The 11177-nt window shown below is 42.1% G+C and overlaps 1 protein-coding gene across 1 annotated transcript; it reads left to right on the forward strand.

The window, feature by feature from the left end:
* Nucleotides 1-4981: 4981 nt before the first annotated feature.
* On the forward strand, nt 4982-6630 carry LOC310811992 (complement C1q-like protein 2). The gene is made up of 2 exons (XM_083680376.1): nt 4982-5816; nt 6102-6630. The coding sequence occupies exons 1-2, from the start codon at nt 5235-5237 to the stop codon at nt 6279-6281; spliced, it is 762 nt and encodes a 253-aa protein (XP_083536502.1). The 5' UTR covers nt 4982-5234; the 3' UTR covers nt 6282-6630.
* The last annotated feature ends 4547 nt before the right edge of the window (nt 6631-11177 follow it).

The following is an 11177-nucleotide window of genomic DNA, read 5'->3' on the forward strand; positions in this document are numbered from 1 at the left end:
AGTTGTACACCATTGAATCACCTTTGTTAGTTGAACCAGGTTTGTTAGTACTGAGCTGGAACAAAAGCCTGCATACCCTGTGGGACCCCAGGACAGAACAGGACTATACAACATTGGGTTTAGTCAAGTTATACAGTTTAATTGACAGTGTACGGTGTAAAGAACACTGCAAGAAAGCTTGATTTGTTGCATTATACACACAGGTCACTCATGCAAGGTCAGAGTCCAACAATGGTCGAGCCAGTTCTAAAGACCTAATCTGCCAAGATCAGGTCAAGTCATTATTGGCACTTGGAGGCCCAAATCTGTCAGCCAAACTGAGGATGTGTCATTATGAGCTGGGCAATAATGCCGCCCAGGGGTCTGTGAGTCAAGCCCACTGCATCAGATAACAGACTTGCAGCCTTACAGAGGCACATGTCAGAATAGAGAAGTGGGTCAGGCTAGACTGGAAGCTTAGGAGCAGACATTTAGCCGGTAGTGATTCATGCCTAACATGTTGACCATGGAACTCACTAGTGCTGAAAATGGAAATGAGGACGCAGCGCAGGTCAATGTCATTGTCAAATGCTGTATTTAGAGATTCAGTCTTACTGTGTTAACAGGCTCATGCTCGTTATTTGAGAGGACTTTACTTTCTTCTGTTTCCCTAAATAATTTTTTGGGTGGGAACATATGAATGCCCTGTAGTCTGGCATTATGCAACTCTCTGGCAACTGTCCAAAAACGTTTATGTCGGGTTTTCCTTTTGAAGTGTAAAGGCTGGCTCTTATGTGGCCATTCCCTATACAGTACAACTAACTGCTCATCTGTACCGTAACGGATAGGATGACGAGGCCATCTGTATATCTGGTGACATTCATAGTGAAAATGACATTGGTGGAGCAGCATTCTGACACAGAGAAACCTCTAAGAAATGTAGAGGATTGCTCATTATGTTATATGGTTCACCGGCCATGTGCTGTAGAAGCCTGGAAGGCCCGGCACGTGAGGTTACATCATAGATTGATGTACAGGACTGAGCAGAATTCATCCTCAGAGCCATAATTAAAGCCATCTCCGTCCAACCGTTTGGTCGACCCCCTATTGCTGTGACTGAGGTCACACACTGGTCAGGATCCATCCTTTACATTTGCATTTACATTTTGACATTTAGCAGACGCCTTTATCCAAACCGACTTACAACAAATACATTTGTCTAATTAAGTGAATCATCTGTCCATCGGTCATCATAAGAAAAACAAACCTATGCTAGGGCCGTTTGCATACATATATACATATTTTTTTTATTCTTTTATTTTTTTAATTTATTTACAGTAGATAAACTGTACAGGGGGGTAGTGGGAATGAATAGATCTTTAGGAGGGACAGTCAGAATGTAGCCTGAAGAAATGGGTCTTCAGTCAGAAGATAGGTAGTGACTCTGCAGTCCTGACAGCAGTGGGAAGCTCGTTCCACCAGTGGGGTGCCAGGACAGTGAAAAGCCGTGACCGAGTAAATCCTCAAGTAGGCTTAAGTATTCACCAGCACATCATTGAGATTTGGATATAAACGTGGTTTAGATTAGTAAAGGCAACGGCATATCTGATAAAGACACGTCACAAAAATGGACATGGCCATTCAGACCTGACTCCGCCCTGGGTGATATTTGATGCTATACAGACAAAGCTGTGTTTTTTTTTTTACTGGAAGTGAATGGAATATTCGCATTAGGTCAACAAAGCTTAGCACAATGGTCAAGGGCTGTAGGCCACACCCTGTCATTTATTGCCATGTCTCTGGTCATAAGGTGGCACAATATCATGCAATTGAAAATGCAAATTTCATCAACTCTCACCTCATATGACCGAAAACTCGAGAACAATCAGACATGGTGGGGTGCATCGCTACCAAACTTGGCAAACATATGTCTAACACTCTCAGGACCTAACATGTGCAGTCATATTCTGATCTGTCACATAGTGGTGCCATAACAAGCACATATTTATATCTATTGATCTAGTTGACTTTGAGTCATGACATTTGGCACAGATGGTCAGGGGTATGTGTTCACCTAACCCCTAAAGTATGGTTGTGTTTGACCACAGGGTGGCGCTATTCTGGGTTTTTCGGTTTATAGCGGCCATGTTGTTTTAGCTAATCTAATGAAAGATTTTACATGGAAAGGCCTTTGCCCATAGATCATGTAGACACAACTTCATGCAGATCCGCAAAGCAGCTTTGATAATAGGTTTAAAGTCTACTACAACATTGAATACACAACAAAATACAAGACAGGAAACGCTAACAAAACTCTGTCGGTCATTCGAAACACAGAATACAGAAAACACAGCATTAAGAACAGCATTATTTTATTGAGTCTGTTGCTTCCTTTGGCCTCTGAGAGGGCACTCAGCATCTTCCAATGAGTTGTGTGTTTAGAGAAACTGTACGACTCTACCACAGGGCAACAATTCATTTCAATGGCCTCTGTTGCATAGACACTTGTGCATGCCTGGCCTGCCTTGTTTTGCCAAAGCCAAAAGGTGTACTGTACTAATCCCTGGGAAATGCAGCAATGTGGGTAGTGAGGCAGTGAGTGCTTATCCTCTACTTATAAAAAAACTGCTTACAATGTATGAATGACAATTAAACTTGCATTATAACGTCATACAAAGCAGGTTTGCACTGTTCAATACGGAGCTCCCACGGTGTACATATTTTTCCACCAACACAAGAAGAAACAAGTGTGTACATTTTCTATTTTTAATGTAATCATATTTTATGAATATAAAACTGATATGTGTGAGAATTCTGAACAACAACACACACACACACACACACACACACACACACACACACACACACACACACACAGACACACACACACACACACACACACACACACACACACACACACACACACACACACACACACACAGTGTTTACTGCAGTAGATCCTCAAATCCACCCACACCTAGAGAGCTACGCCTCGATCTCACAGTTTGTGACCTTTCTGCACACAGCGTCATTATATGTCTCCTACAAATTCATCTATGAACAGTGAATTAGGGGCATTGAATCTAACCCTAACCCTATCCCTATCCCTATCCCTATCCCTATCCCTATCCCTAACCCTAACCCTAACCCTATCCCTAACCCTAACCTCTAACCCTAACCCTATCCCTAACCCTATCCCTAACCCTAACCTCTAACCCTAACCTCTAACCCTAACCCTAACCCTATCCCTAACCCTAACCCTAACCCTATCCCTAACCCTATCCCTAACCCTAACCCTAACCCTATCCCTAACCCTAACCCTATCCCTAACCCTATCCCTAACCCTATCCCTATCCCTAACCCTAACCCTATCCCTATCCCTAACCCTAACCCTAACCCTATCCCTTTTATCATGTCTGGGATGAAGAAACTACTGTTTTCACATGCAGGCATGCAATGGGGTTAAACATGAGGGGCACTGTGATCAAATAAGTGGGCAATGTGATCGAGATATGATATGGTTATCATCTTATTTGGGAGGTTTTGCATATCACATACTGTACAGTATATCTAACAAATACCACAGCAATACATACATTGATGCTGGCTAGAGCATGAATTCACCTGTGTGTTCAGTGTCAGGTCAGACTAACCCTAACCCTAACCCTAACCCTAACCCTAACCCAACCAGCTTAGAAAGATAAGGTCATTCATCTGAGTCAAATATTTGGACACTCATTCTGCTTCAGGTTTGTTTCCTATGAGTTATTGCTTCAGCCTGATCCTCAGTGGATCATTTATGAAAATAGACTACGAACAAAACTATATACATATTCAATTAAGCTAAATATTGATAATGTCTTTGACAAAGCTTAAAAAAGCAAAACAATGCTATCATGGGTGAAGTAACTTGTTTTCTAGTTAGGCATATCATTATTCACTTTAGCACCTAGAGTCTAGGTGCTAGACTATCCAAAAAAGGTGTCTTGTGGAAACACATATAGAAGTGTATGAGAACATCCTAGCCTATTAAGTGTGTGCAGCAATTTGTGAAGTATGCCTAATCTTTAGGTTTGTGTTTCAACATCTAATGGATAAAAAAAGAGCAATTCAATGCGTAACGGCTAAATAACGAATGTGTCATGCATGACCGACTCTCCATTGGGTGGCTGAACAGGAATAAAATGTTAGCATTTCCCTTAGCTGGCAATGTAATGCTGAGAGAGGTTGTTAAATAGTAAGTCCCAGCTCGAGAATTAAAGGATTAACAGATCAGACAGGAAACCATCACTTTCCTAGTGTGTACTGTTGGTGGTGAAGGCGATGTGTAGCAGAGCCCATGTTGTGACTAACTCAATATTGCATACTATGACTGGTGATGCATATCAGATGAGCTGTATGGAGCCACATACGTATATGCAGGCTATGTATTCAATCTTTTACCTGCTGAGTGATATTAGCTACATTGTGATTCATAACATAGGAAGTATGACATATTTAAACATGCTATCGAATATTAGTTAAACAGTCAGGGTACATGATCCTTAAATGCACTTCAACCTTAATGGGTTTTTTTAAACGGTTGCCTATAGGCGCGCACCCTAAAGGGTAGATAGGTGCTGAAAGGACAGCGCTCATTCAAAGCGTAGTGGAATTTGTCGTTTCGGTGTAGCCTACTCTGTGCAATTTTGGACGGAATGTTTTCATGTTCAGATGACGAGCACTTTTAAACAGTTAAAAACACGGGGCAGACATTTTTCAAAATGTACACTCGGTAACGCTCTACCGTTCCTTATGCTTTACAATTCAGTACCCTTGGTGTATAAGGATTTGTAAATCATACATAAAGATTGCCCGATTATTATTTCGATCTTATTCCATATTGCAACAGGCTTTATTACGTCAGCGGCATCCCCCCCCCCCGCCCTTTTCCTTGATCCAGGAGGACTGGGATGGCTTGGAGCGCTCCGAGCGAACCAGCGCGCGCACATCCAAGCCAAGATGAGTACCATCTCTGTCCTCTGAAACGCTGGGATACTGGCATAGCCTGCCTTGGGCTCATGGTCCGAATAAAATTGAATAGTCGCATTGAGAAAAAAAAGTGATTCCTTTCATCCTTCGCCTCTGTTTTTGGTTTTTTTTCAGACGCGCGTAAACCTTTCACGATTACTTCTCAAAGCTCGGTTGACTTTGTATCGCTTGCTCCTCGAATAGTCCAGAGGAAGCGACTTGTGGCTGCTGCGGTTGGCATCGTCATGGTGTTGGCCCTTTTTATAGCAATACCGCTGCTTGTGCAAAGTTCCAAGACTTCGGCGCATTATGAGATGCTGGGCACCTGTCGAATGATCTGTGATCCATACAGTTCTAAACCCAGTGCCACGGCCATGGAGGTCATGCAGGATCTGAATGCCATTCCGCCGCCACCGTTGGCGCAAGGGACTAAAGGTGATCCGGGACGACCAGGGAAACCGGGACCAAGAGGTCCCCCGGGTGAACTAGGACCACCCGGTCCAAGAGGACCACCTGGGGAAAAGGGCGATTCCAGGAAAACACTTTTCCCCGCGGTAACGTCAGGGACAGCAACAACTCTATCGGACGAGGTTAACACAGCAGCTGTTGGCACAAACATTGCTTTCTATGTTGGTTTAAAGAACCCACATGAAGGATATGAGGTTCTGCGGTTCGACGATGTTGTCACAAACTTGGGGAACCAATATGACCCAACCACCGGCAAGTTTACTTGCCAAGTGTCCGGGATCTATTTTTTCACATATCATGTCTTAATGCGGGGAGGCGACGGGACCAGCATGTGGGCTGATTTATGCAAAAACGGACAGGTAAACATCTAGACTAAAATTGTTATTTGTAATCGGTAACTTTGCCATGTAGCATCTGCTTGGAAGCTTTGATAGACTCAGCCCGCCAATTTAGTCTGGGCCACACCAATCAGGTTATCTGAGCTGTGCTTGAAAGTTTTAGTAAAGACGTTACGTGCAAAATCCTTGTCCCCAGCCTAATTTGTATCGACTCCCATCAGGCGTCAGTATTATCAGGAGTTGTCACGTATATCATGTTCATGGAATTACTACTGAAGTAATATGTATATCCGTTTCATCCCACAGGTTCGGGCGAGTGCGATTGCTCAGGACGCAGATCAGAATTATGATTATGCGAGTAACAGCCTCGTTCTACACCTAGACTCCGGAGACGAGATTTACGTTAAATTAGACGGTGGTAAAGCACATGGAGGCAACAATAATAAGTACAGCACGTTCTCTGGTTTCATTTTGTATCCTGACTAAATACCTTCACCCAGCAGGCCTATAGGCTACTCTACCTCCGTAAGGGTCCAATGTTTTTTCTTATTATTTGTGGAGTGCATTGGCCTTCTACTCATGGTAGGTAACATGAAGGCATAGCAGATGAGGTCATTTAGCTTGAATGTGATGACCTTAACTCGGCCAGCAGATATTGACGTTCAATGAACTTTTCCTATATTCATCATATTATAAGACGTAATTCTCATAGCTTGTTGATACATAAGGAAGAATCGTATTCGTCACATCATAAGACGTAATTGTCATAGCGATGATCAAGAATGCTTTGGTGTAACTGACATAGCGATTATACAACAGCCAGAATGCTGAGGTTGGGGGTTCGAATCTGCTTTGGGACAATTTTGACAAAGGTGCTTTTAGTGTTGTTGTTTTTAGTTTTTTTTAGTTTTTCTTGTTGCTAATGATTGCTAATACCTTCCCCTCATAACTTCCACTTATCCTAACCACTTCGAAGCTATTCCTAACCTTAACCCTAAAGCTTACCACCCCTTTTCTTAAAAAACGTTTTGCAATGGTACCGTGTTGACTCGCAGTGTGTGTTGAATATAGCAACATTAGAACGCCTATATGTGTAATCAAACAACCAATCAGTGCAGAGATAATAACACAACTTACAAAGCCCATGTGTTAAGTATTTCCAGCGTCTAAAGTTTTATGTTTTATGTCATATTACTCAAGGCTGAGAATACATTATGTTTTGTCCCCATGTATACAAATAAAAATGGTTTTACAGTATGTCAGAGTTGTCTCCATGTCATGAATCGTTTTTCTTTTAGGCCTGTACTATAGCTTGGCAGTTGTAACTGTTTAACAGGAGTTTGGTGTTTGAGATGACAAAACATGCAAATAAGTATGAGCCACACTGTCCTCTGCATAACGGTATGTAATTTAAGCTTTTGATTTCTCTCAGTTGTCATCTAAATGTAGAAACTGATCGATCCAGTTTGCTGTCCCCCGTTGGCCAGAGTCCACCCGTACATGCCACCTGCTCCAAATTGGTGAACGTGGAAAGCTTCTGTGTTTGATTGTGTATTTAGATACTGCTGGTCACTTTAATCTGACCCCTGTGTGACCCCTGACCCCTGTGTTACCGTGGTCCATCTGTACCACAGGAGCAGTCGCTGTCCTCATATTTCCCCTCTACAGCAGCCCCATATGTCTCAGGGGAGATCAGTGGCTACAGAGGGTGAAGGATTGAAGATTCTTTCAGGTGGGAGAATCCTGGTGCTTGATCCTTGCTTGGCTTGCTCTTTGGGGGTCTATGGTTTTGTGTTAGTTAACATTGTTCTTATTGTATTTATTGTTTACATTGTTAAGTACTGTTCTTGTTGTAAAGCACTTTGAGACAACTGTCTTTATAAAAAGCGCTATACAAATACATGTGGTTGATTGATTGATTGATTGATTGATTGATTGATCGGTGGATCCGTTCCTCTGACAATGACCTATATGCATCCACACTCCATGGTATCATCACTAAAAGAGGAGGAACAAGTGCTGCCTACTAATTAAGGCAAATCAGCACAGAACAAGGTGCCTCTCTCACTAATGTTCATTGACACAACAACAATCAAAACAACAATCATGGGAGATGAACAGTGGTCCTCTACTTGGTTGCAGAGCAGAAGATGAATGTGTTTAAGAGTAAACCAAACTGTCAGCATATTCTGTTCTTAAGAGGACGACTGTGTTGTGTGTCTCTAAATGGTTATTTCACCAGCCCCCACCTGGAGTTGGATTAAACAGCTGTTTACACAATACTATCAATTAAACTGCAATAATGAAAAACAAATATTAGCAAACCTGGTCAAACATGGCTCTGCTAAGTTGTTGGTTTATTTAGCTGTGTTCAAAATACAGATTTCAAACCCTGCTATTCTTAAAATGGCTTATCTTACTGTATATCTGAGAACAGGTGAAAATTAGGAAATACTGTATGTTTTTACTGAATTCAGCAAACCATCAGGCACTTGTGACTAGCATAAAAAAATCATACTATTTGGTCATCAAAGTAGGAATGTTTGATAAAGCTTTTCAAATGCTTCATGTATGAGAATCACAAATGAGGACAACAGAATATTATGGCAGGGCCAATCAAGTCATGAGAGGCAACGCAACTACACTCAACCACATCAGGCATATTCCAATGAGGACCCTCTTTCAATCATTCTGGTAGTTAAGCCTTCGTATATACTGCAAATGTCCTGCTATACTGATGGACAGAGATACAGTGAAAAGCATTTTGCAGAAACACATCTTTGTTATGCTCCAAGCCGTTGGGGAAGGCAGCTTACAAGGTGAAAAAGGAGTGATGGGAACATAAGTGACCACGGGCAGTTCTATTTTGGAAATCTCATGGATTCCTGTTGATCCCGACGTTGCCACAGGAAGGTTTCCTCATTTGGCATGACAGCATTGCTGTCAGAGAGAACAAACCTCCCAGACGTCGAGGACACAGTGACAGGGAGCTGTCCAGTTTTTGTGAATGTTAATTTTGTTTATTAATGTGGTTAACGTCTGTCTGGACCATTAGATGAGATAACATGACAGTGGAAAAGGCCCACCAACAGTAGGGTCTAGAGGTGCTTGACGTGAAACATGGAAACCCTTAAGACTAATAAAGTCCAGATATTTCAGGTACTGCAATGACAGACTGACTGATGATTGTAAACAACAAAACATCAATGAAGGGTTAAGGCAATGCTGCCAAATTGGATGGTTCTGACCCAGGCAGAGTAAGACTGATTGCCTGGATCAGAAATTGACATAACACAACAATTTGTTCAATGGATATATTAGTGTTTTTACACACAACAAACTACAAAGGAAAAGGGGAATGGGTCACCATATATTGTGATACTGTGATAATGGAAATAATTCTGACAGAATGGTAACCTATGCTGTAAACAGCTATAGTATAAGGTGCCTCTATAGGACCCTATGATGACCTTGTCTTGCTGCAGTGTCAGTAGCACTAATGCAACATTTTACAGAGATATGAGCCCCGACTCCAACTGAGATATCAACAAAAGCAGGTGTCACTTGCAACAAGATGGAGGACAGGATTGAGCCCTCCCAGATAAGGGTGAAAAATTGGCGAGTGACAAGCAGAGTGGTAAGCTCCGTGATAGATGAAGGGACGAGTCTGGCTTGGTGCTCAGATGTGATGTGTTCTGACAGCTGAGTTACAGATGTTGTGTTGGGGTATTGATTTTTTTTGGGGGGGGGGTTGTTTTTGTCCTCACTGTCTGGTGTTGAATTCTGACTCTGCACTTTCCAAGCTCTACAAACCTCGACTCACACCACACACCTGTGGGAAAGGTTTTATATTGGCTTGTCTCATTCAAGCCATTAGTGTGATGCTAATTCAAATCATAGACGATTTTACACTGTTTCCAGTCTTGCAACATATTGGTTGTAATTCAATGACAAATCAACTTTGCATACCTTTCCTATTAGTGATATACTGTATGTCATTAGTGGCTAGTTTAACAATACATTGAGCTGGCTGAGCCACGAAGGAGAAATTGATCAGCCTGACATATTTCTAGAGACCCAGTGTCAGTTCGACGCCCTGAGTTTAGGTAACAGTTGGCACCCACCCAGGCAGGTCACAAGAGCAAATCAAAGGGGTATCTGTGGACAGTGGGCCGACCTCTAAATCACTGTGGTATTGAGGTACTGAGTGCAGCCTGTTATTAGTCAATTCACTGGATTTATCTAATTATCACTCACTGGATTCTTCCTCAATCTGTCAGTCTTGCACTATCCCTCTCATATGTACCGTATATACCATTAAAATGTGCTGCATGAATGCAAGGGTTGATTTAATCGGCCAAAGCGGGTGAGAAACAGAAGCCAGTGAGAGGAGGGGAGAGAGGCAGATAATGAGGGAGAAACACAGACAGAGCGAGACACACAGAGACACATTCTTATTCCTCCATTCTCACCCATCGTTATACAGAAAGAGGTCCATCACCTAGTTTCACTGAGTTAGGATAAACTGCAGTGCAAATAAAGTTGGTTTTCCTGACAGAAATCAATCAGATTCACAGTATGTATGAAGAATGCTCAGAAGCTAAGATGGCAGTTTTCTCTGCTTGTGACATTTACTTCCTTTTCAAAGTCAAGTGATGGAGTTTTACATACAACAACTCTGGGGCCACTTGCGTGGTTAGTGTCTGTCTTTTGCTCTCTTTTGCCTTGTCTAATAGTACACCTAAAATGTGTGTCACCTCTATTGATTCCACCTGGGACTCTATCTCATCATCATCCAGCTGCAGTCACATCGTTGCGATTCTAAATCATTAAAATGCATGCATTCGTTGCTCTGTGGTTTCCAGGCCTCCCCTCACACTCCCGTTGCTGTGTGAAGGACTTTATAGGACGAAGCCCTAAAGACAGTGCTGCTGATTACAAATGATGACTTGAGTGCAAACTTGGGATCCCATGCATACGAGTGAGAGACTTTTTGGATGGAAAAATACAATACAGATGGACATTTTTTTCTGATTCTTTCCAATTCTCTACCAACACGATTACACTTGACCTAAAGAGATTTTTTTTTTGTTAAAAAAAACTATTTTACTAGAGAGATCTGTCCAAAAGTCCACTTGGAACCATATCATACCATTCTGACCTAATTTAAACCTCTCACTGTTGCAGTTGTTGAAGCATTAGTATTCAGTAGAATCAGTCTTTGAGGACACTTATCAGGTCCCACTGTTTTGTCAGTGTCCCCATTGTCCCAATCTGTAATTTTCTTGTAACGTCAGACTCCAGAGCTCTAAGCCTCCATCTGAATTATGGCTCTCAATCTACATTGTGCAGACTGATATCATATGAAGATCAGATTCACTG

The sequence above is a fragment of the Argentina silus genome, assembly GCF_951799395.1.
Source record: "Argentina silus genome assembly, chromosome: 11".
Taxonomy (NCBI): Eukaryota; Metazoa; Chordata; class Actinopteri; order Argentiniformes; family Argentinidae; genus Argentina; species Argentina silus.

What these genes read in the sequence shown, in the direction of transcription:
- LOC310811992 (XM_083680376.1), top strand. Translation starts at nt 5,235, where the DNA reads ATGGTGTTGGCCCTTTTTATAGCAATACCGCTGCTTGTGCAAAGTTCC. An exon ending in ATTTATGCAAAAACGGACAG is followed by an intron (nt 5,817 to 6,101) that starts GTAAACATCTAG and finishes TTCATCCCACAG; the next exon opens with GTTCGGGCGAGTGCGATTGC.